General features: G+C 35.4%; 1 protein-coding gene across 2 annotated transcripts in view; it reads right to left on the bottom strand.

The window, feature by feature from the left end:
- Positions 1-3,242: 3,242 nt before the first annotated feature.
- EIF3E (eukaryotic translation initiation factor 3, subunit E) overlaps positions 3,243-27,342 on the bottom strand; it is a 45,223-nt gene continuing 21,123 nt past the window's right edge. For both annotated transcript variants that reach the window (XM_011976553.1, XM_011976554.1), the window contains exons 8-13: positions 18,868-18,994; positions 17,959-18,060; positions 16,153-16,262; positions 4,932-5,034; positions 4,513-4,647; positions 3,243-3,427 (exon numbers count right to left, since the gene is read on the bottom strand). In XM_011976553.1, the coding sequence (XP_011831943.1) occupies positions 3,389-3,427; positions 4,513-4,647; positions 4,932-5,034; positions 16,153-16,262; positions 17,959-18,060; positions 18,868-18,994 (616 nt within the window). In that variant the 3' untranslated portion in view covers positions 3,243-3,388. The remainder of the gene's footprint in view (positions 3,428-4,512; positions 4,648-4,931; positions 5,035-16,152; positions 16,263-17,958; positions 18,061-18,867; positions 18,995-27,342) is intronic.

Genomic DNA, 27,342 nt, shown 5'->3' with positions numbered 1-27,342 from the left:
TTGAATTAGTGTTTCCTTAAATTTGCAGGTGTGCCTGCCTCATGCCTCCACTTCCACCTCCTCCACTTCCTGCTCTGCTACCCATGAGACTGCAAGACCAACCCCCTCCTCAGCCTACTCAATGTGAAGACAAGGATGAAGACCTTTATAATGATGACCCATTTTTACCTAATCAATGTTGAGTATATTTTCTCTTCCTTATATCCTCATAACACTCTTTTCTACAGATTACTTTATTGTAAAAATACAGTATATAATATACTAAATATTTGTTAATCAATCAACTGTTTATCACTAAGCTATTAGTTTTGGGGAAGTTGTAAGTTATACATGGACTTTTGACTCTATGTGTCTCCATGTAATAATTTTTGACTTTTGGGTTATTGGTGAATAGGTGTCCTCAACCCATGTTGTTCAAGGGTCAACTGTGTGTATATATGGTCTGTATGTGTGTATGCTATGTAATAAAACAATAAAAACAAGGAAATTAACACAAAAGTTATGGTAGTGTTCACTTTTTAGGGACAAAGAAAAAAATACAATTATTGAGGGGCCCACAGGACCAATTACTAGGACCATTCTATTTCTTAAGCTCAGTAGCAGGTACGAAGCATTGGTACTGGATAAATGCATGGTTTTTTTTTTTTTTTTTTTTTTTTCCTGTAAACTGGACATTTACAAATACTCCTGTATAGTTCATATTAAAGCACAAATACGTATGTTTATGAATGCATAGAAAAAATTTTAAAGGACTCAAAGCAACATTTTAACATAGGTTTCATGAATGGTGTTCTTTGATGTGTTTATAAAAGCTGCTAACACATAGGAGGATGTACTATCTACTGAATGGCAAGAAAAGGAAAAAAAAAGAGCACAAGAAAATGAGTACTTACTTGGTGCTCAATACTTTACTGGAATAGCCTGTTATCAAAACTTAAGGTTAAGCCCCAAATCAAGTAACTTTTATTATGCAAACTTCAAAAATGGGTTTTCAAGATGAGCAAGTATTGGTAATGTGCAAAAATGGCCATTAGTTGTATATAGTTTTTTTCTAATTGATAATAGTAATCCATAGTGGCATCATCTTTCAAGTTGATGGCAACATGTGAAAAGAAAACAAGTGGTAGAAGTGAGCATTAATTATTCATATAATAATCTTGAGGGAGCAGAGTATAAATAGAAAAAAGAAAAATCAAAGAGATGTTCTTCAGAGCTATGTTCCAATAGGTTTTGCGTGTAAGGGGCCACTAGTATCCAATGATTATACCTGTAGAAAAAGAGTACCCTTTGCTCTTATTGGAAGATAATGGTGCTGAGACAGCTAGAGTTTGGTGGATCAAGACCTGTTCACACAACCTACTAAATATGTATCCTTTAACTCTTTGCAATTTCTAATTACAAAGCAACAACGAATCATGTAAGGAAGGTTAGTGTGACATAACTGGAGAGTCTTTTCCTTACTTTAACTGGCACTAGGTATTACCTTAAGCCAAGAGTCCCCAACCATTTTGGCACCAGGCAACGGTTTCGTGGAAGACAATTTTTCCACAAATCGGGGGTAGGCCACATTAGTATCTCATAAGGAATGCGCAACCTAGATCCCTCTCATGTTCTCAGTTCACACTAGGGTTCATGCTCCTGAGAATCGAATGCTGCCACAGACTGGTAGCAGTCCACAGCCCAGGGGCTGGGGACTCCAGCTTTAGGCAGCCATCTGAGTATGCTTCCTCATCAATAACATATAAATAATACCACCTAAATTTTAGTATTTCCAGGCTTAAGCAAGGCATTCAGATGTTAAGATTCCTTTCCTTCTCCTTAGGTTAGTTTATTTAGAGAAACAGAGGACATGAAAATGCCTGACACATGGTAAATACTTACTACTGGCTTCCTATGACACACGGTAAATACTTATTATTGGCTTCCTATTTTTCCTACCTGGGGCTTTTACTAGTCCACGGGCATATTTAATAATTGTTTTTAGCTGCTGAACTATGTAAGCATCCAGAAATCTTTGTTAGCTATTAATGTGGCTTGGTTGAGCTACAGTCTTAAACAGTGATTAATGATGTCTCCATGTAGGAACTTTTGGCCCTTTGGTTACTGGTGAAGGAGGAAACATGGAAGTCTTGTTTCCTTCCTTCTCAACTGAGAACATTTTTCTCAATTCTACATAGCCTGAGTAATATATGCCATTTCATATAGTTCTGTATAATAACTATGGATCTATTTGATAAAGAACTTTTAATTCATGGAATTAGCTGCTACATATATAAAGGGTCTATCTTGTTACTGTTCTACCTTGTCACTGATGCAACACTTTGGTATTTTCTCCATGATCCTTGACCATTTTGTACTACCAAGAATTCTTTATATTTCTATATGTATTTTTTCCTGCCCTATACTTGGCATCTTCACAATACTGGTTACAGATGAATAAAAAAAATAGCACTTGGTTTATTCTAACCAATAATCTTCCTAGTTTCAGCACCCTTAGACTAAAGCTTAGAAGTACCAATACCCCAAGCCAAGGGTTGGAAACCACAGCAGGTGAAACAAATCTGGCCCTTGGCCTGTTTTTGTAAATAGTTTTACTGGAACACAGCCATAAGCATTCATTTACATACAAAGGCTGCTTTTGTGCTACATGACAGAGTTGAATAGCTAAAACAGAGAACATATGGTCTGCAAAGCCTAAGATTTAATATCTGGCCTTTCACAAAAAAAGTTTGTAGACCCCCATGCTAAGTTCAGTATTGGGAGGTCTCCATGCTCTTTGAATGGCTCTCAAGAGCATTGTGATGAATGAAAAAAAGCTTATCTCAAAGGTTGTGTATTATGTAATTCCATTTATATAACATTCTCATAATGACAAAATACAGTGATGAGGAACAGATTAGTGGTTCCTAGGGTTAGAGCTGGTTGGGAATAGGTATGGCTTACAAAAACGTAGCATGAGGGAGATTATGATGATAGTTCTCTATCTTGGTTGCAGTGATGGTTACACAAATCTACACATGATAAAATGATAGGGAGCTATTCACGCACATACTGTACCAATGTCAACATCCTGGTTTTGATACTGTACCACAGTAACATAAAGTGAAAAAATTGATGGAAATAGGGTTCAGCCTACATGGACTTCTCTGTACTAATTTTGCAACTTCCTCCGAATGTAATTATTCCAAAAAAGAAAGTTAAAAAAACACAAACTTGCACATGCAAGAAAACTGACAGCAAGATAAAATGAATCAGTCAATTTTATTCCAATTCTTCAAAATGTACACTCAATATGTTGTTTCCAAAATGTAAGTCACCCTTTATATAATAGTTTTATTATTTCATCTTTCTTTTCTCTTTTTTTTTTTCATCTTTTCTTTATGGTTCTTCAGTAGAAGCCAGAATCTTGAGTTGCCCAATTAGGAGCCTAAAATATGCAAAAAGAAATCAACAGAGTGAAAAGAAAATACTTTCGGAAAAAAACTAACATACAAGAAAGTGACACAGCATTTACTTTAGCACTACTCTTGCCAAACCATTCTAAGATCTTAACTCCTGCAATTACTAGATGTCAGATGTCCCACTTAGGACAAAACAAACATCAAAATTATTATCTGGTATAGTATATGGCCAATTAAAATGTATAGCAATAACGGTATCATTAATACTGGAACAATAAACAACACAAATTAATCCTGAAGCATACAGAAAAAAACATCATATGAAAGTTATTTTCTAGGCTCAGTTATTCTAAACTTGGTTAAAATATGCAATTCAAATTCTAATGCATCCTTCCCTTTTGAACTAAAGGACTATTCCACGGACACAAATTTGTTCCTAAAACTTCAATCAAATAGGGTTTCTGCATATCCCACAACTGTTTCCTAATGACTTCCGACCCTCCAGTTACACATAATCATAATGTGTAAACAACATAGTTTAGGATTCCAAAATTATAAGGCCATTCAAGTTTCTTCAATTGCTAACATGCAGAATTAATCTCCCAAAATGGGAGATTAATTTTTGATGTGAATATCAGATGAAAGATAATGACATTTGTATAAGATCAGCACTAATACATATAATAAGATCAACATTTTTACAGAACTATTTCTTTAGATTTAGAAGGAATACATATTTCGAACACTTGAAAGAGGGCTACACATGTAAGTTATCATCTGCCAGTATCAAAATGATGTGTTGAAAACCCTGAGGAAATGAGTTAATGAAGTCACACAGGAAGAGTCAAAGCAAAAGAAAAATAGTTATAATAAACTAGGAACACAATTTCTTTTTGAAGAGTCAAAGCAAAAGAAAAATACTTATAATAAACTAGGAACACAATAATGCATCTAAGAAAAAATTCATTTGTTTAGTAATTTCTTAAAATGTTCATATCTTTAAAGAGAAAAACAAAATCAGCTACAACTCATATCAATACACTTCCAAACTTCATGTAACAATTACACGGTTGCTAAATCCCAGACAGAATAGAAAATGTGTGGTTCTTACCTCTGACCTGCTATTCTGATTAAGTTTCTTCTCAATATTCATGGCCAACATCTGGCTTCTAAAAGAAAGGCTTTTGGTCTTTTCAATCACTTGCTGATAGGGTGAGACTGCATTGTTACCCATAACCACATGACCCTAAAAGGAAACACAGGGAAATTGATCCTATAATGTAAATGACAGCGTTTCTCAGGTGAGTAATAAGCATGACATAACCTTTGCATATATTTTAATGCACTATACAGAGATGACAATATTTACCAAGTAAGAAAAAAAATAGGAGGCTTTTGTTGCCTTCAAAGAAATGTTTTACATTAAAACAAAATAAATTATTAAAGGAGGTAATAAAATGTCCTAGTTAAGAATTCCCAAAAGTATAATCAAGAACTGATAGTATGTAGCATAGCTAACATAATACTCACTAATTTAGAATCAATCTTGGCATCCAGTCTTGCATTTCTAATCAAATTTACAATCCACCTTTCAGCTTCTTCTGGAGTCATGTTCAATTTATCTGCCAACATGCTAATGAAAAAGTAAAAACAGCAATGTTAATTAACTGGGCCTAAAAACTTAGTTTTATGTACACAGTGTTGACTCATACTCTGCACAGAGACTTTTCGGTATTTCTGGATCACCTTTCTCTTATATACCATGACCCCTACTGTCTGATTTGTTCATGTGTTTGTGCCTATTGACTTGTACTATGCACGACCTATTCCATTCACCAACTGGACTGTAAAATCCTTGAGGGTAGGGTAACATTCTGCATTTATGGAAATCCTTCAGCTTCTAGAACAGTACTTTATATCTACCAGCTGCTCAACAAGTAATGATCTAAGCGAGAAAGAGGTTTTATGATGTTCCCTCTGTATCAGGGTATATTAAAAGTCAGCCCTCCATATCCACAGGTCCCACATCCTCAGATTCAGCAAACCATGGATAGAAAATATTTGGGAAAAAACAAACAATAAAAAAGAATACAAAAATAATACAAATGAAAAACCAACACAGTATAACACCTATTTACATAGCATTTACATTTTTAACAGTAACCCAGAGATGACTGAAAGTATATGGGATAATACGCGTAGGTTATATGAAAATATCACCCCATTTCATTTAAGACACTTGAGAATCTGAATTTTGGCATCCAGGAAGGTCCTAAAACCAGTCTCCCAATGATACCAAGGGACAACTATATAATGGTTATACAAAGGAAACCTTTGTATAAAGCTTTCTTTGTATAAAGAAGACATATGAAAAAGACACTTGCACAGATATATTTATAGCAGCACAATTCACAATTCACTTAGGAACCAACCTAAGTGCCCGTCAACTAATGAGTGGATAAAGTAAATCTGGTATATATAAACCATGGAATACTACTCAGCCACTAAAAGGAAGAAAATGTCTTTTGCAGCAACTTGGATGAAACTGGAGGCCATTATTCTAAGTGAAATAATGCAGGAGTCGAAAACCAAAAATCTTATGTTCTCATTTATAAGTCGGAGCTAAGCTATGAGCTAAAATCTCAGAATTCACCACTATATTATTCATCCATGCAACAAAAAAAACCCACATGTACCCCAAAAGCTATTGAAATAAAATTTTTAAAAAAGTAAACCTACTATAAGGAGCATCAGTAATAAGTATAATCTCAGGAAAAACATAAATAAAACTGAGGGGCATTGTGTATGTTTGTGCTATAAACTGTGGGGGCACTCTCTGGAGCTATATACTATATATAGTGTGTGTGTGTATATGTCTATATATATAGACACTGAATTTCAGATAAAAGAGATGGAGGGAGTGCACCAGACCATGAAGATCTTGATCTAAAATACTATTTGATATCAATCAATCTGCATTTTGTATTTTTCCAATTTTATGATCAGGTTGAAGAGGGCCATTGCAGTGCTTAATTTATCAGAATTAAAAACACACCAGTCTTAGTAAGTAGGTTAAGTCAGTTCAGCTGATGGAAGAGTACCTACATATGCATGTAAAATATTTGAGTACCTACATATGCATGTAAAATATTTAAGAGTATGTAGTATACATGCATGTATATACGTGTGTTTATACACTGTCTTTTATCCTCATGGAAGCTATCAGGTCTCAGCTAAAATAAGATCCTCATAAGCCTTCTAAGACACCTCTCCCAACTGTGATACATCAGTTGGGTGCTTTCATAAGCACCTATTTTTGCTACAGTTGTTTTACCGAATATCTGTCTCCAAGGTAGACTGTGTACATGTAACCAAAGTGCAAGCACCGTATCCTCCTCGTTCATTGCCGTTATGTCTACCAATTAGCAGCACAATGCCTCATATACAGGACACAATAAATATCTACTGTCTGATTGATTCCCATTCTAGTCACTACCCTAGTTCAGGCTCCATTACTATTTCTTAGTTTTCTAACTACTTTACCTCTTGAGTCTCTTCCATCTATCTTACATAGCTGGCAGGTTAGTTCTACAACCCAACTACAGTAGTTCCCACTTATCTGTAGTTCCACTTTCCGTGTTTTCTGTTATCAGCAGTCAATTCCAGTCTGAAAATATTAAATAGAAAACTCCAGAAACAAGCAATTGATAAGCTTTAAATTGTACACTGTTCGGGCTAGCATGATGATATCCTGTATTGTCCTAATGCCTCACCCAGGACTTGAATCATCCCTTTGTCCTGCATATCAACACTGTATACGCTACCCGCCCATCAGTTACATAGTAGCTATCCCAGCTATCAGATCAAGCACCCTGATATCACAGTGCTTATGTTCAAGGAACCATTATTTTACCTAGTAATGGCCCCAAAGTACAAGAGTAGTGATGCTAGCATATTGTTACAAATTCATTATTATTGTTGTTAATCTTTTACTGTGCTCAACTTATAAATTAAACTTTATCATAGTTACATGTGCACAGGGAAAAACCTAGTATGTATTGGGTTTGGTACTACCTGCAGTTTCAAGCATCCTCTGGGGGTCTTGGAACATATCCCCTTGGATAAAGGGAGACTACTATACCCAGTTTATTTCCATATTCCTTTCAACACTTTTAACTTTCCAAGTTCCCATTATTCTCCTTCATAAATATAACATTCCAGCCAAACCAAACCAATCCTTTTCCTTCACTGACATTCACTCAACAAAATATAAACCGTGTTAGATGCTGTTGGCAAAACATCCTCTGTTGCCAGCCTTTACAGAGTTTAAGTCAAGGGGGTCTTGACTTGAACATCGCTTGATCTTGGGAGGCAGAGGTTACAGTGAGCTGAGATGGCATCACTGCACTCCAGCATGGGCAACAAAGTGAGACCTCCGTGTCAAAAAAAAAAAAAAAAGAAAAAAGAAAAAGTGGAAGGAGCTATGTATGTGAAATCCAAAAAGGTCTACCAGTTCTAATCTGGAGATTTGGGGAACAGCTTACCTAAGGAAATGCTATTTAATCTTAGATTTTTAAGACCATAGAACGAAAATTTCACTGTAGGCTGGATGTGGTGGCTCATACCTATAATCCCAACACTTTGGGAGGCTGAGGCCAGAAGTTTGAGATCAGTCTGAAAATCGAAGCGAGATTCTGTGCACACGTGTGCACACACACACATAGTGGGACACACACACACGCATAGTGGGACACACACACACACACACAGGCACGGTAGCCTGCACCTATAGTCCCAGATACTTGAGAGGCTAAGGTCTGAGTAACATTTGAGCCCAGTAGTTTGAGACTGCAGTAAGCTACGATTACACCACTGTACTTCAGCTTTGGTGACAGAACAAGATTCTGTGCTTCTATAAAATAAAATTCCATCTTATGTAATAACTAACTAGAATTCTCTATCCCTCTCTCTTTCTTTACATCCATATTCTAAGTCTCATTCCAACATAGCTGGTGTTAATTTTGCATCAGGCATCAAGATCCATAAATGCCTGCATGCTCTAAGCCATATCTTACTTTGTGGACCTTTGTTTGCACTGTGCTTGTTGATCTTTTATTTGTTGATCTTTACTTTTCGAAGTGAATCAAGTCAAAGAAAAACCTAAAATAAGGCCCAAGGAATACTAGTAAATTATTGATGGCATCTCAGTTTATCTAAGCTACCGATGACCACTGTGACTGAATTAAAGAATGTGGAAATAATCTAGTTTGTTTTAAGTAACATGAAAATGCACACAGTAAAAGAAACCAAATGATTAACAAGACTGTAATCCCAGCACTTTGGGAGGCCGAGGAAGGAGGACTGCTTGAGCCCAGGAATTTGAGACCAGCTTGGGCAACATAGCAAGACCCTGTCTCTACAAAAAGCAAAGAAAAAAAAAAAAGGAAAAAAAGGACTAATAGAAATCATCAAGGTCTACAATTCTTTTCCAATCTAGCAATTTTATGCAGAATAGTACAGATTTTAAAATAAAAGTGTAATATCCTATCAAAGCTCAGAAGACAAAAAGCTGTCCCTGGTGGTCTAGTGGCTACGGAGAAATAAAACCATTTTTAAAAAGACAAAAAGTTGGCTTAACCTATCCCAGAATATGCTACCTCATGTTATTGAAAATAATTCAATTTGTCAATAAACTAAAAGACAAAATCCATCAAAATGCAGAATTTCTGAGAAAAATATCTAGTCCAATCCAGATTTTAAACACTCACATTTCTAGATTATTTAGATTACACTAAAAATCTCAATCTTGTCTGCAGGCAGCTTAAGGTAGATATTTAAATATGTTCTGTAAATCCCTTATAAATATCTTTAACCTAACTAGCTCTGCTGTTCCACCGACACACACACAAAACACAATATCGAATATGTTAAATAAGATATGCACAGAATTCTTAAGTGCTATTTCAAAAGACAAAGCAAAAAAAAATCTTTCATTCTCAGTTCAATTTAATTAAACATGTTCATGCTTCTAGCACAAAATGAAATATCTTGTTTCCAGGAAGTAAAAAAATACCAGGGATCCCACTTAAGGACACAAGATATATAAGTCTTAATTTAGGGAACCGATTAGGGTTGTATCAACTCTAGATTTTCTGTCAGGTTTTCAGTGCCTAATCATTTAAATGGTCTTCCTTTTCTGAACCCTCCCACAGTCACCATTTTCCGCCACCCTCTCATCTTAACAAAGACTTGGAAAAGTAAGGACCTGGAGGTCCTATATTTCACCTGTCTTATTAATTACCTCTTTGAATAACCTGGCTTTCCAAATTTTATCTGATAGGCACAATTTATTTCAAAATACTGTTGATTTAACCATTCGAATATAGAAACCTCTGGTCTAGTTTTCACTGAAGTCTGTTGGCCAACTAGTCAGCATATCCAAAGAAAAGTACTCCAAGTCTTCTCTAATTAGTTTAAGACAACTAATTAAAGAATCAGTGTTAAGTGTAAACTATGTTTAACTGTATGATTGGGAGGAAATAGGACAAAGAAAACAGGAGAAAACTGAGAAATGCTAAATCCTTACGTGAAAACTGAAAATCCTCACTGAACTTTCCAATATCTCTTTATAATCTTATAAATAACTGAACCTTATTGATAATGCAGAAATGCAATGATAATGGCCTTTGAAACTATCTCCATACATTTACATTCTAAATGTAAATTATTATGTGGTTATAAGAACTTTAAGAAAAATATTAAGACCTAAAATATAACTTAATAAAATAAGCAAAGTAGAATAACTTCAAAACTTAAAGTAACCCCCAATGGGAAATTATATTAATGTATGCTCCAACATGTTTATCATACATATTCAAAATATTACTTCCATACTTTGTTTTTATCTACAATTGAAAACTGGTCCAAGAATTATTTTACAACAGCTTTTAAATTTCAGACACATACCGTAGCTGATAAAACAATTCAGCTATACTAAATTAAACCCCAACACAGTAATGTTTTTTGACAGATGTTGCATACTTTATGGTAAACAGATTTGTAGCTTATCCTACAGATCAATAAGGTTGTATAGAAACATATAAAACATTTTTAATATACATTTTTATAAAGCTATCACATGTGCTTACAGGCATTTAGTCAGGAAATCTATTAACGAGAATGTTCCAAATTACAAATGGAAAGAGTTATTTAATAAACAATTATGGGTTTTACACTACTATTTTCAGCATTTGAAATGTGTCCTTTGGTGGAAGAAAAAGAAGATATCCTTTCCCCTCCCTCAAAAGACAGAACATCAAATAACTTTAAACTAATTAGAGGCAAAAACAAGCCAGCATAAACTAGTGAATGGAATAATTTGCCATAGTTAGTATTCAGTGGAAAAAAGTCTAGTTTGGGCCTTAAAGAAATTCCATGTAGAGACTTATCAGGATTCACTGACCCTATCTAATTTTCTTCCCATTGTTCTCCAATGCAGAGTGACTAGAGAGACTGATATGGACATATTTTTAATAATGTGTAATTTCACGTATGAAATTTTGAAATTTCCCAAAATTACAAATATTTTCAATAATTCGTAATTTTATATTTGTCCACTTATTTAATATCTGCTTCTTCCTCTGGTTTTAAGCTCTTTGAAAGAGTACTCACTACTTTCTACCCTGTGTTTGGCCAAGAGGCACTCATTAACATCTGTAATGTTTTCTTTGGAGACTTGTACTACTAGGTAGGTCGCTATTAATTAATTATACCTTAATCATGATACATAGCATATTTGCTGTTTAGGAAGCTGAACACTAACGTTTAGAAAAGTTTTGCTTATTCTTGAAGTAATAAAAATACAGGAATGGAGAACAAATGAGTAGTTGCCAGAAATTAAGGAGAGGGTGGCAGGGAAGGGGGTACCACTATAAAAGAGCGGCTTGAAGGATCCTTGTGATAGAAATATTCTATATTTTGAATGTATCAACATCAATATCTTGGCTGCTATATTTTACTGTGGTTTTGCAAGATGTTACTAATGGGAGAAACTGAGTAAAGGACACACGGGGTCTTTTTATCATTTCATACAACTGATACATAATCATCTCGAAATAAACAGTTTAATCTTTTTTTTTTAAGCCAGATCTTGCATCAAAGTCACTTAGAGGACCTTTTCCAAAACACAGTCTCTGGGGTCTGCCTCCAGAAAATGATTTTAATGGTTAGGCTCAGTCATCTAGTATTTCTGTTTATTACTTTTTACAGTTTCCCATTTGATTCTAATATGCTGTCAGTACTATTAAATCACTCATTTACAGCAATGATTCCCCCAAGGCTGACTGCAAAATAATCACCTGAAAAGTTTTAATCCCAGATTCTCAATGCCTACATCGCAGAGATTTCGATTCAGAAGGTCTGGGATAAAAGCAGGAAATCTATTATTTTTAAGCTTAAATTATTGTTGTTTTACTTCTCCAGATGATTTCAATGTACAACTAGGTTTAAAACCTCTAGATTAAAAGTATTTTTTTTCCTGTATATTGTTTAAAGGTAGTTTTTAGCTCTGTTGGTCATTATCATGGATTACAAATCCTTGAAGTCCAAATTAAAATGTTTGCTGTATTTATAAAATCCCAACATAAATACTTATTATTTCCAGCCACTGTCTTTCTTCTCTTTTTTTTTTTTTAATTATACTTTAAGTTCTAAGGTACATGTGTACAACGTGCAGGTCTGTTATATATGTATACATGTGCCATGTTGGTGTGCTGCACCTGTTAACTTGTCGTTTACATTAGGTGTATCTCCTAATGCTATCCCTCCCTCCTCCCCCAACCTCACGACAGGCCCCGGTGTGTGATGTTCCTCACCCTGTGTCCAAGTGTTCTCATTGTTCAATTCCCACCTGTGAGTGAGAACATGTGGTGTTTCGTTTTCTGTCCTTGTGACAGTTTGCTCAGAACGATGGTTTCTAGATTAATCCACGTCCCTACAAAGGACATGAAATCATCCTTTTTTTATGGCTGCATAGTATTCCACGGTGTATATGTGCCATATTTTCTTAATCCAGTCTATCATTGATGGACATTTGGGTTGATTCCAAGTCTTTGCTATTGTAAACAGTGCCACAATAAGCATACGTGTGCATGTGTCTTTATAGCAGCACGATTTATAATCCTTGGGGATATGCCCAGTAATGGGATGGCTGGGTCAAATGGTATTTCTGGTATCACCACACTGTCCTCCATAATGGTTGAACTAGTTTACAGTTCCACCAACAGTGTAAAAGTGTTCCTATTTCTCCACATCCTCTCTAGCACCTGTTGTTTCCTGACTTTTTAATGATCACCATTCTAACTGGTATGACATGATATCTCATTGTGGTTTTGATTTGCATTTCTCTGATGGCCAGTGATGATGAGCATTTTTTCATGTGTCTGTTGGCTGCATAAATGTCTTCTTTTGAGAAGTGTCTGTTCATATCCTTTTCCCACTTTTTGATGGGGTTGTTTGATTTTTTCTTGTAAATCTGTTTAAGTTCTTTGCAGATTCTGGATATTAGCCCTTCATCAGATGGGTAGATTGTACAAATTTTCTCCCATTCTGTAGGCTGCCTGTTCACTCTGACGGTATTTTCTTTTGTCCAGCCACTGTCTTTCTAACCCATTAAAGCATCCTTAAAAACACGAAGAAGCTTATCTTCTTAATTCATTATACAAAAAAGGTATTGAATTATTGATGTTTTTACTCCATTACTTTAGCAGGCTGTAATCACATGCCTAAAAAATTGGTGACCTAATGCAGTGGTTTTGGATTCTGGCTGTGCTTCGGAATAACCACCCTCAAGATACAGCACAGCAGCCCTGCTGCAAATCATAGCACAGCCTACTCAATAAATCTGATTCAAAGGTTTAGGGTGGCTACAAGGAGTTTATAAAACAAACTCTACAAAGATTCTGAAACACAGAGTTAAACTGACTTAGGGTTTTCAACTTTATCCTCTGGCTCAACTGATACACTAAATGACAAATTAATCTAAACCTGACATTTCTAAAAATATAAGTTGTTCACAATATAAAAGAATTTACAGAGGTACAGTACAATGAATGTCAGACACCTTTAGTGTAGGCTCTATCAAGACCTAGTTTAATGTCCTTGAGCCTTAAATTTCCTGGCTACAAAACAATGCAGTTGTTCTGAGTCAGTGTTTTGTAAAATTGTGTTCCAAAGAGGTGTCTTAGTAGTCAGGAGAGAAGCTGAACAGAGCTGTAAGATAGGCAAGGTGAATGGGTTCTGCTTTAATCTGCTTATATACATATATAAATATATATATTCCAGAGCGACACTCCATCTCAAAAATAAAATAAAATAAATACATAAATACATATATTCATATATATGATACTGCATTTGAAAATAAGTCCCACTGTCACACACATAGAGATTTGAAAGCCATGCTTCAAGATCTTGAAATGTGAGCCACCTTTGAAGTATACCATACTGAACACATACAAAGACATTTTCAGATATAAAACATTTCCATCACCACAGAAAATTCTACTGAAAAGTCCTTCACCTGAAAAGTAACTGTTGTGGATTATAAGATCCCTAAGATTGCTTTCAGACTGAAAATTCTACCATAGTATTTGAAAAACCACTGGGTGCAAGTGGCTCACGCCTGTAATCCCAGCACTCTGGGAGGCCAAGGCAGGCAGATCACTTGAGGCCAGGAGTTCAACACAAGCCTGGCCAACAAGGTGAAACCCCATCTCTACTAAAAGTACAAAAATTAGCTGGGCATGGTGGCACATGCCTGTAATCTCAGCTACTTGGGAGGCTGAGGCACGAGAATCTCTTGAACCCAGGAGGCAGGTGTTGCAGTGAGCAGAAATCGTACCACTGTACTCAACAGTGCAGGACTGTGTCTCCAAAAAAAAAAAAAAAGAAAAGAAAAACACACATTATTGATCCATGTGCTCTTAATCATCTTAGTAAAACATTGAAAAAAAAAAACCTGAAGAACTGAAGTGAAAGAAAATGCTACTACTAGAAAAAAAAAATATTTTTGGACTCTGGAAAACCACTAGGATTTTAGTTTGAAAATGCTTTGTAGATTTTTGTCTAGCATAAAACTACAGAGATTAAGAAAATAATAAAAATCTATATGAAGAAAAGTTTGAAAAATTCTTAGGTAATGTCACATAAAGGTATATAGAAACATGCCCACTCTATTAACTTCTTTGAGCTGCACATCTCTCTTCAGTAAGGAGGACACATACTTAATCTATGTTCCTGTTAAAATATAACAAACCAAATCCCAAGAAAGAAAATAATGAATCTATGGTTGCAGAGTTAAAGGAAAAGAGCTAGAACAAATCTTATTGATAGTACCTTGGAAGCAAACATCAAAGCAGACAAGCATTATCACTGACAAAAATGACAAGTTCACTAATACAAAGAACAGAAGAAATTTACTTAACAAATACTTATATTGTATACTCACACTATACTGTACAAAGCATATTAGGTGCTACAAAGTTAGTATGCTAGGTGCTAAAGATGCAAAAAAAAGGGTCAGCTTTCAAAAGGCCCACAACAGGGGTAGTAGTTACATCAGTCCTGGACCAAAAAACACCCAAATGACCATATTCTAACAAGAAATGGAGAAAATTCTATAAAAGAAACCAAAATACTAACATCCCTCTTTCACAAGCCCTACTTACAAACCTTAAAAACAAAGAACAATGCAAGAATTCGGTTACTACTGTCTACCGGAGCCCCACATATGATATACCTACCTCTTTATTTCACAACCAATTACATTATTAGGAATTTTCATGTAATTTGTAAGAGAATCAGGTTTAAAAAATCCTGTCTGCAAGCTATAGTAAAGTGCTAATAAAACTGTGAAGGCAAGGATTCAATTCCCATAGGAAAAAATTCCATGACTGTACTATACTTCTAACTCTGGACAACCACTTCAATGGACAGCCCACTAAAATTAAGCAAAAAAAGTTCGGCTAAGCAAAAACAAATGGCATTAAAGAAAAAGAATTTGTTTTATGGACAATTCCTCAGAAGCAAACACTAAAGTAGTAGGTTTTTAAACATTTATGTTTGACTTCCTCTGTGCCCAAAGGGTACTAGTCATTTTTCAAACTCTCATGTGTACAACTTATTTCTAATAGGTTATGTACATTTCACAATTTTTACCCAAAAATTTTCTCACAAAAGAGGAAATTACAACTAAAATTCACCATAACTTTTTCCATCTTTCAACATTTTAAGATGTCATAGGAGTTTACTATAGGAGAAGTCAAATATGTAATTAAATCATACAAACTAAACAGAAAGGATTACCAAATGTAGTGGTCTTTCAACAGAATTTCCAATTCAGTGGGTATCTCCTTCTTTGTACTGCTGCTGAAAACCATTTTAGAAATGTTTACTTCACTTTTCTCCTTATGTAAAGGGACAACAGTATTTACTCTTCAATAAGGTAACTGACAATCATATATTGTCTTCAACTTAGTATTTTGAAAAATTACGCCACTCAAGCTAAAACTATTTGAGCCTGTAGCAAAAGTTAGGCTTTTAAGTAATTTCATCAAATTGTTTCATTGTTCTTCCGGAAGCAAAGGGAAACAAAAATCCAATTAACTGGAATTCTATTAAGTGTAAATTCACAGTAAATGGAAATTTTCAGGAATTTTAAAGTAGAAAATCCAAATCAAATCAGTGTTCTTACTTAATGCTGATACACTGGTGAATGCGACAGAAAGTCTCAAATATGAAGAGACGGGCATTTTCAATGAAATCCTCAAGACAAGCCACCAAGAAGAAGTCATTCACAAGCACCTATATGTACAAATACAACAAAAATTAATGATGAAATGTGAATCAAATACTTTGTCTGCTTTATTTTTCCATTCTAATATCATGAGTTTTATACCACAGCACTTTCTAGAATACTGTGTTCAAATCTTTAATGATTTAAATAAGTAGTAAAAGACTACTACAAGATAAAGACCTAAAAACTGCAATGTTTCTAATAACTTTAAGTAATAAAGTAGCCTTCAGACAACAAAGTTTGGTACTATCCATTATTCTACATAAATGCTCTGCAGATAATATATCTCTTCCAACTATTTAAAATAGTTATAAATGGACTAAAGCCCTGAGTATTTCTGTAATATTAAGTAGACTTAGAAATTAGAAAGGAAAAGAATGCAAAAGGTGGCTACTATTCCACAGATGGTGTAATTAAAAATATTTTAATTTCAAAAACAGCAACCAAGTGCCCTCTAGGTCTCTTAACAGCAAAACCTAAACACTTAGCATAATAAATATACGCCAATATTTACCTTAATAATGCAACATATGACTACAAAAAAACACTAATTAACATATATGGATAATAACATATTAACATATTGGATTCTAATTTTCTATTCCATCTAATGTTTGAAAATCATCAGGGAGGCCGGGCATGGTGGCTGACGCCTGTAATCCCAGCACTTTGGGAGGCCCAGGCGGGAGAATCACGAGATCAGGAGATCGAGACGATCCTGGCTAACATGGTGAAACCCCGTCTCTATTAAAAATGCAAAAAATTAGCCAGGCGAGGTGGCGGGCGCCTGTAGTCCCAGCTACTTGGGAGGCTGAGGCAGGAGAATGTCGTGAACCTGGGAGGCGGAGCTTGCAGTGAGCCGAGATCGCGCCACTGCACTCCAGCCTGGGTGACAGAGCGAGACTCCATCTCAAAAAAAATAAAAAAGAAAGAAAATCATCAGTGAATGGATATTTGCATGATCATTTTTTTCCTTAGAGAAATAAGATCTTTGTCAACAAATTGCCCATTTTGTGCCAAAATTCTAGTTCCAAGGATGAAACTGATGACTAGTAACTTGTGAATCTGGTAAATGCGACTACATTTAGCAGTTAGAATTCTTAGTTTGGTTTCTTAAAACTTGTAACTAATTATCAAAACAACTATAATCTAACTCTTCCACAGTTGTTCTAAAGGTACTTTAATTTCTACTAAACAACAAGAGGCACTGCCGTTATAAAATTCATAAGTACAATGAATTGCCTGGTTTATCACAAATGTTAAATACAACCATAGGAAATATTCTAAAGATAAGCCCACCTATGAATCAAAATTAAAAACACAGTTGTTACCTGCAATTCAAAGTGACCTTGCCTGTACATATGAAATATTAAAAATATTTATTCATTCGAGATAAGACATGAAATTATGGATATATCTGTGAATTTACCCCCAATGTTTTAACAAACACCCCTCACAAAAGAGATAAACACATGGCAACAACATTTAAAAAGTCATCACTTTAGCACATTCCCATTTTAAGATTAATAAACATAAGCCATTTAAGTCATTTTAAGGTTAATAAACATGAGCCATTTAGGCCTTTTTAAGATTAATAAACATATTTGTTATAATTACTTCATTATTTTAAGGAAGACAGTGCAAGATTACAATATCCAAAAATTTAAGAACAGTGTTAGTTTATAAGTAAAAATTCATACTTACTGATTCACATTCCCTCAGCTTTTTCTGAGCCCCATCGAAGTCAAAGTTAACATATAAACATTCAACAAATTCTGTAATTGGGTCTTTATATGTGTAAGACTCCTGTAAAAATAAGTCAATGGTCAAGGTAAGTCTGATTCAACAGCGTTTAGCAGATTGCCCCAAAATATCCCAATCTTCTTGTTTTCTCCTTCCTTACCATTAATTTCTAGCCAAATTACCTAGCATCTTCTCGAAGCAATTGTTCCTATCTTGATTCCAGACCACACCTTAAGCTTATAATGTCTTTCAAATCAAGTTCTCTAAAGTCTCATCCTAGAAACATTCTGAAAGCTTTCAAATTCCCCTACTACCAAGTCTCCCTTAGTCAATAAACAGTAATAAACTTCCCAAGCATAAGGATATTCATTCCCTACTGAATGACAATAACTTCTTTGTATTTAATTCACTCTTAAATAAATATTTAAGTTATTTTTCTAATCTATGGGTTTTGCTGACAAGCTCACTAAATATCAATCAGCATGGCTGCCTGAACCTTTTCCCCAATTTGGGGTCTACTGAAACTGTATTGTATATAAAGTTCACCCATCTAGAATTATACAGGTAATGACCCTCCAATTCCAGGTTCCAGATTTTCTTCACTCTTTGCAATAAGAGAAACACATATACATAATGTATATTAAGTGTTCATCTAGCAGACAGTAATAATCATTCCTACCACATCCAACTTGTGTATCTTGGACTTAAGGAAAACAAAAGCGCGTTTGAGGCTCTTCTCTTTTCTAAACTTCATGTATTCCTTACCTATTTTTAAAAGCATTTTTACCTTAAGAACTAAGTCTTTAGAAAAAGAGGTTAAACCTAAAGCTTAAGTACTTTAAAAAAAAACAACATATATTTCAGTTTTACCTGCTGAATAACTTTAACTAGGTCTTTTAGAACCTGCCGACGTTTCCGAACATCCTTGTTTGTTATGACTGCTGTAGTCAAATAGCGAAGAATGTGTGGACACATTGTCTGAATTGCATTAAGATATCTAAGAAAAAAACATAAAAGTTATTTAATAACTTACCCAGGATGAGTTAAAACTCTCAAAGCAGGTCATTAGATTGTACTATTACACTAGCCTAAGACTGCAAACACATAATGAGTATTATAAGAAAATCTCCTCCAAGGAAATTTAAAAACAGAATCCAGTTTCAGGAATCCAAATGAGGAGAATGCCAGCCACTATTTCTTTAATATGGGGTGCGATGGAAGACTCAATCAAGAGGCTAATTATCCTATTACTATTTTTGAGTAACAGGATTTTGGAAGGCTCATTGACATGCTATCAGTCTGTTGCAAAAGGCACTAAGTGACGACTTTCATTCACCTATTAGAAAAAAATGTGTGAAAACCTATGTGCAAAGCACTCACACTAATCAGAAAATCAGGCATTTCAATAATTCAGAGGATGAAAGACTGGAAGTAATAGGGAGAAGGAATATTACAATATTACAAGGCACTGGTTGAAGTGGTAGCAGTAGGAATTAGGAAGGAATAGATGTCAGGTAAACATTAATAGGGTCTTGGCTAATATTTAGCAAATCTTGCTGTTGTGATGATCAACATGGGACAATGCCCTGTAATTAGGTGTTTACCCTTGTTTCTTCTGCTTAATTTCCTCAAAAAGCTCCCTATTTATTTACCCAATAAATATTAGTTTAGCACCTCTGAGTGTCAGACACTATACCTATCTCAGAATTATCTGTCAATAAAGTCCATTTCTCTTAGGTGAATATTCAAGCCCCAAATCACCCATCCAGCTCCATCTCCCATCACACTACCATTGACAGCTTCCTCTTTCTTCAAGTTCACTCCACACAGATTGGTCTCCCAAACGCATACCCCGAAAACCTAAATCTTAGCCATCCTTCAAGGTCCAGCTTCAATACCTTATCTTCTAAGTTCCCCCAGGCAATGATGAATACATCTGCATTTTATTTTATTACAAATTCCCACAAAATGTTGTTTAAACTCTTTAGAGGACCCTAGAATCGAACACTTAATACTATCTAGTCCCACTCAGCCACCCTGAATGCCCTCTAAATGAGGCAAAGTATAAAAAGAATATCCACTCAAGAATAAATAACTTCTAGGGAAAGACACCAAAAACAAACTGGTTGAATGACATCATCTGAAAAATTAAGCTCCAGTTTCAAATGAAAATTTTTTAATTGCAATGCTCATTTATAACAAGTACTTCCCTTGCCAGAGAGCTCATGTACAAACACAGGAAAGCATGATTGTTTTTTCTTACTATCAGTTTTAAAGTAAGTAATTTTATTTTTTTATTTTATTTATTTATTTTTTTGAGACGAAGTCTCACTCTGTCTCCCAGGCTGGAGTGCAGTGGCACCATCTCAGTTCACTGAAACCTCCGCTTCCCAGATTCAAGAGATTCTCCTGCCTCAGCCTCCCGAGCAGCTGGAAATACAGACGCACACCACCACACCTGGCTAACTTTTCGCCATGTTGGCCAGGCTGGTCTCGAACTGCTGAGTCATAAGTGCTGGGATTACAGGTGTGAGCCATTGCGCCAAGACGAAGTAGGTCATTTTAGTGTGCATTTAGACTAATCATAAATTTATCTAAAATCAATTTATACACAAATCGTTCTATAAGTCTGTTGTATAGCGTGTTATTTTTACTTATCCTAAGTTTATACTATTGCACCATATACATCTTAATTATTTTTACTGGAGGATTCCTTATTTGGGAAATCTATTCTTTATGTGAGTGTATTTCAGAAGCCAGCAAAATTTTTGTAAAGAACTAGATAGTAAACACTTTTGGCTTTGTGGGCAAGAGGCAAAATTCAGAATAGTATGCTAGATACTTCTATAAAAAGAGAGGAAACAAATTTCCAAAATATACGTCTACTAATGAGACCAATGGAATTCTTTCACTGGGAATAATTTTGCTCAATTAATTTCAAATTTAGAGGTTCATATCATTAAAAAGTATTGCAAATGTTTTTCTGATAATGTAATCTGTAATGAGATTTTCCATATTTAGTCCTTGAAAATGTAAAAACAGCCAGGTGCCATGACTCATGCCTATAATCCCAACACTTTGGGAGGCCAAGGTGAGAGGATTGCTTGAGCCCAGGAGTTCAAGACCAGCCTGGGCAACATAGTGAAACCCTGTCTCTACAAAAAAAAAAAAAAATTGAGGTGGAGGATCACCTGAGCTCAGGAGGTCGAGATTGCAGTAAGCTATTAACTGCACCACTGCACTTCCAACCTGGGTGACACAGCAAGTCCCCGCCTCAAAAAAAAAAAAAAAAAAAAGAAAGAAAGAAAGAGAGAAAAGAAAAAAGAAAATGTAGGCGGGGCCTGTAATCCCAGTGCTTTGGGAAGCCAAGGTGGGTGGATCACTTGAGGTCAGTCACTTGAGGTCAGGAGTTTGACTTCAGCCTGGCCAACAAGGTGAAACCCCGTCACTACTAAAAATACAAAAATTACCCACGTGCGGAGGCAGGCACCTGAATGTAATCCCTGCTACTTGGGAGGCTGAGGCAAGATAATTACTTGAACCTGGGAAGCAGAGGTTGCAATGAGCTGAGATGGCGCCACTGCACTCCAGCCTGGATGACAGAGCAATACTCCATCTCCAAAAAAAAAAAGAAAATGTAAAAACATGCACAGGCACTAGTAAATGCTGACATCAAACACTAACTGACAAGTATATTATTTCAATTGAGCACATTTAGAAAGACATGTGCAATTCCATTATATTGGTGTTATCTTTTAGTGTGTCATTACATTGCAAATTAATCACTTTCAGTTCAAATTTTGAAATACAGAAATTTCCTTTGTGCTTGCAATGAGGTCTAAAACTTTCTGCAACTCTAATTTGAGCTTGGAAATGTATCTGCTACAATCCTATTTAGGAATGAAGGTCTCCCTTTGTGTTTTAATTTCTGACAGAACACAAAATGTGTAAAGCAGTTGGCTTTTTATTACTTATAATTCATACGATGTTGTCACTGAAATGACTTTACTGCAATATAAATTCTACATATAAACATTTTTGTAATTTTAGGTGGAACAGACTAAGAAACATTGTCAAGTCTGCTGCAAAAGTTAACCTCCAGAGTCATTCAGTGTGTGTTAGCAGGTTGGGGGCAGTTTCAATCTCTCCCTGGAGCAACATACTCTCAATATCCTCAACTCAGAGCAACTGTTCTCGCTGAAAGGTTAATAGTTTTAAACAAGTTTATTTCACTGGACAGATTTCTCTGGCTGCTAAAATCAAAACATGTTTTAACTGGATCACCACTGGTAAATGACTTTCCTTACTTGGTTAATAAAAGTACTACTCATGCCTGGGCATAGTGGTGTGAGCCTATAGTCCCAGCTACTCAGGAGGCTGAGTTGGGAGGAAGGATCATCTGAGCCCAGGGAGTGAGTGAGCTGAGGCTGCAGTAAACCAAGATTCCACCACTGTACTCCAGACTGGGCGACAGAGCAAGACATGGACAGACAGGACAGGACAGGACAGGACAGGATGAAAAGAAAAAGAAAAAGAATAGGAAAAGAAAAGGGAAAGGAAAAGAAAGGAAAGGAAAGAAAGAAAAGAACCCCTCAGAAACTTAACTTTAAAAAAAAATTATTAGCGCAGGGTCTCATTCTGTCACCCAGCCTGACGCGCAGTGACATGATCATCACTCAGTCTCCCAGGCTGAAGTGATCCTCCTGCCTTAGCCTAAGTGATGGGGCTATGGGCATGAAGCACTGCTCTGGGCTAGAAACTTACCTTTGAAGCCTCACTTTCACTCAGTTTTTTGAAAAAATTCTGCTAGGATCTAATATTCCATTTTTAAAACTTATAATTTTTCTGACAGTTGCTTTCCTGTCAGTTTGAGAACATGTGACAGTTGTGATAAGCGATTATAGTCCAGTGAGGTGGATGTATATTATTAGCTTACCTACAATGTTTAGTACTTTGCTTTGTAATTCCTACAATAAAAATCTCCACTCCACTGTGCTTTATAATCACATTTGAAGTTCACTTCTCTGTTTTGACAGGGTAAATATACACTGGTAATAAGATAACATATAAATAAAATGTTGCAGTGTGACAATATGGGGCATGAGAAACACTGTCCAGGTATAACTGGCATCACTTGGATTTGTAGTAAACTGAGAAGAGTATGAAGTGGCAAAAGTGCAACATATCATCTCTGTCTCAACTACTCAAGTCTACCATTAGAGTTCAAAAGCAGCCAGACTATACACACACACACACACACACACACACACACACACACACAGAAAGAGCGAGAAAGTGGCTGTTTTCCAATAAAAAGTTATAAACACTAAAATTGAAATTTCATGTCATTTTCACATAACAAGATATTATTATTCTTTTCACATTTTTTTAGCCAATTAAAATATAAAAGCCATTCTAGACTGCCAGACATATAAAAACAGGTTACGGGCCAGATTTTAGCCCATGGTCTATAGTTTGCAGATCCTTGGTATACAGTATCAGGCTCCAGGTGTTTTTACTTTTTAGAGATGGAATCTGACTCTGTCTCCTAGGCTACCGTGCAGTGTTACAGTCATAGTTCACTACAGCCTTTAACTCCTGGACTCAAACCATCCTCCTGCCCCAACCTCCCAAGTAGCTGGGACCGCAGGAGTGAACCACAATGCCCAATTAATTTCTAAAAAAATGTTCTAGAGATAGGTCTCACTATGTTACCCAGGCAGGCTTCAAACTCCTGGCTTCAAGTGACCTTCCTGTCCCAGCTTTCCAAGTAGCTGGGATTATAGGGAGGAGCTACCATGACCAGCCAGACTTTGAAACATGGCAGACTCCCTACCTTACAGGGCAAAAGTGATCCATCCTGTGTATATACATCTAGGTGTGTATGCATCTATATATAGATAAGGAGAGGAAGGAATAGGAGTGGAGATTAGAGATGATCATTTTGTTATCTCAATTCACATTCTTGAAGGATCAGCAATTATAAATTTGTTTCAAACATGAGCAAAACCACAGGTATATATGTTAACAGTTAGTCTACCAATGACCAACGTGCTCTTTTGTTTTACTTCCCTGGCTTATCTCTCCTCTCTGTCCAACCAAATTTAAGACAGATCAATTTTTATCTTCAAGGACTGGATGCTTCTAACTTCTCCAGTATTTGGCATGTACAATACCACTGTATGTACTTATTAGACACGCTCTTGTACTGCTTATTATGTTACTAGTTTGAATTCTAAGCTGTGTAACAGCAGGCTATACTTCTCATAGTTTTGAAATCAAATTTTATTAGATTTTTTTTTTCTTTTAAATAACAGACTCAGTATTTGTGTTGTGAAGTGGTATTTCAAGCTAAGTAAGTAAGATGTTTTAGTTTATTTTTTCATTCTAGCACAATTCTTCCCCAACTGTACAGCTTTATGGGAGTTTTCCTACAGTGTTTCATAATTGGAAGTCAGAAAATTTAATAATCAAAACATAAAATATACCGCCAAATTTTAATACTTAAGTATCTACTGTATGTTACAAGAATATGAAAAATGACAACTCTGTAAGTATGCTTACAAGTTGGGGAGATGAAGTTATTACAAGTTTTGTTTATTTTAACAGCTTTAAGTAATTAAACATCAAGTACAAGCTAAACAAAAAACAATGAAATGACTTCACGAAGGAAGTAAATCTGAGCTGGACCTCAAAAACAGATAGGCTTTGGACAAGAAAGAACAAAAAGGGAAGTGCATTTCATGAAGGCGAGGCTTTAAAAAGAGAAAAACAAAAACACAGGTAGGACACTAAGTAGACCTTCAGAAGATTTCCAGATGAGGACCTTGGAGGTCATCTTGAGTGAGCTAAAGCAGGTAAAATATCTGCATGAAAAAGAGTTTTCTTACCAGGAACTAATTAGAAAATATAAGGAAAATAACAGCAGGAAAAGTCTGACAGTACAAATTCTACACATCATATAGTGGATTGGTTAATAGTAAAAATTGAAATTTCTTAGAAAATTTGTATTATTTTTATTTAGAAAACAAAATACTGCATCTTTCTTTCTACAAGTGGAGAGTAACAGGGCATTGTATTACAAATGGATTCTTTTTCCTAACAGCATCTACATTTAGTTGCAAAGCCTCATCTCCGATAGCCTGTGAACACTGCTCTATCTTACACCTGCTACTTTATCTTATATATTATGTTACATTTAAAAGTTCAACATTTTTCAAATGTGTAAATCATCTCCATTTTAGATTCAGAATAAATTATGGCAGAAATGGTAATACACGTGACGTAAGAGACTTTAACCTGCACTGGTATCTAAACTTTAATTTTAAGGACAAACATATACATGATCTCTAAAGTACTTTTATATTAAAAATAAAAAGTATGGCTGAGTGCTGTGGCTCACACCTGCAATCCCAGCACTTTGGGAGGCCGAGGCGGGTGGATCATGAGGTCAGGAGATTGAGACCATCCTGGCTAACACAGTGAAACTCTGTCTCTACTAAAAATACGAAAATTAGCCGGTCGTGGTGGCGGGCGCCTGTAGTCCCAGCAACTCGGGAGGCTGAGGCAGGAGTATGGCGTGAACCTGGGAGGAAGAGCTTACAGTGAGTAGAGATCGTACCACTGCACTTCAGCCTGGGCGACAGTGAGACTCTGTCTCAAAAATAAAATTAAATTAAATTTTAAAAAAAGGTATGCAATTTACAATCTATGTATAATATCCATCGAACATGCAATCAACCAACCACCTACTGTGCTGTAAAAAATTAAAACTACATTTTTCATAAATCTTTAACAGAGACAACTGAAAAACACATACTGATTATAGACATACAAATGCAAATTACACACAATCTCAACAGTAAGTAGCTCTCCCATTTCAAGAATATGAAGTCCAGGAAATGGATGACACAATGATTTGTCAAGTCAACTGGGTATACTTCCATTATGGAAAAAGTCAGAATCAAGCAAAAATCAAAATCAGACAAGACGACTTAACAAGACAGAAAGTAAGACAGCAATCTGACCCTATAGCAAGTGAAACAGTAAACACAGTACTTTTGTAAACAACTAAAAGTCATCATACTACTGAGTAGTTTTCTTTTCCACAGGCTGTTTCTGTTCAAAGAAAATAGTTCCACAGGCATGATGGTTCTTACTGGGGCAATAAAAATGTTCTAAAACTGGCTTGTGATGGTTGTATCACTCAGTTAAGTTACTAAAAATTACTAAAGTATAAACAAACTCTTCTTGGACTTTAGAGTAAATCAAAGCAGTGGCATCCAACTATACTAGTAATCCCTATATTTTTCACCACCACATTTTTGCAGTTTTAAAAAACACACAATAAGTTTCAACTACGTCCTTGAATCAGGTAGCACAAATTAATTTTTAAAAATTTCAACCCTTAAGTACTAATCTTTCCAGTCTTCTATATGACTAAATGGCAAGTATTCATAAAGTGCTTCTGCTGTGTATGCACTTCACTGTCTTGGTTGTCCTTAAGGAAAAGCACTTGTGCAACTGAGAAACAAGATAAACCAGCTGCTTTTCTAATAGAACGCTATTTTTACTTGAAAGAATGGCAGACAAACCAAAGTTATTCAGACATTCAGACTTGGGAATTTGGCAGACATTTTCTAGAAAATGAAGTGAGCCTGTCCTTCAAGAAAAACAAATGATAAAAATTAGAGCTTTCAAGAAAAACTAGAATTTTGGAAAATCTGTATCAGCCACTGGGAGCTTGAAAGTTTTCCAATACTTAACCATTTCTATGGGTTTGATAGTGATGTTAATAAATGTGGTTTTTCTGGTGTTGTATAATGTCAACACACTGGAATACCTGCATAACTCACTGGACCAGTAAGTATTTTCCAAACCACCAATGAATGATACTATAAAATCATGCATGGGTGAAAGATCCATTCCAAGGGCAAGATAGCTCAATACAGTCTAGAATACCAGTATAGCTTAGGATCCCAAAAAGTTTAATGACATGGTTTCAGATTCTACATTACAAACAACCTTTTAAAAACTACTTTTTGTTGAGTTTTATTGTATCTGCACTTCTTATTGAGTTTTACTGTATCTTCAAAAAAGAATATTCACAATTATCGGAAAAGGATATTATTAATAAAACACACCTTTCTTTTCCAATTACATGTGTGAAGCTAGGTTTTTCATCTTACAGTTAAAACACATCACAACAGACTGCAAGAAAGCAGGCATGAAAACTCAGTTTTCAATTAACCCAGCAACTGAAGGTCTGCAAAAATGTAAAGCAATGTCACTCTTCTCAATAATTCTGTTTTTAAAGTTACTTTCGTTAAAATTCTATTATGTGTT

The sequence above is a fragment of the Mandrillus leucophaeus genome, unplaced genomic scaffold, assembly GCF_000951045.1.
Source record: "Mandrillus leucophaeus isolate KB7577 unplaced genomic scaffold, Mleu.le_1.0 Scaffold1686, whole genome shotgun sequence".
Lineage (NCBI taxonomy): Eukaryota > Metazoa > Chordata > Mammalia > Primates > Cercopithecidae > Mandrillus > Mandrillus leucophaeus.
The sequence above is the reverse complement of the archived record's forward strand: the minus strand, read 5'-3'. Positions and strand labels throughout refer to the sequence as shown.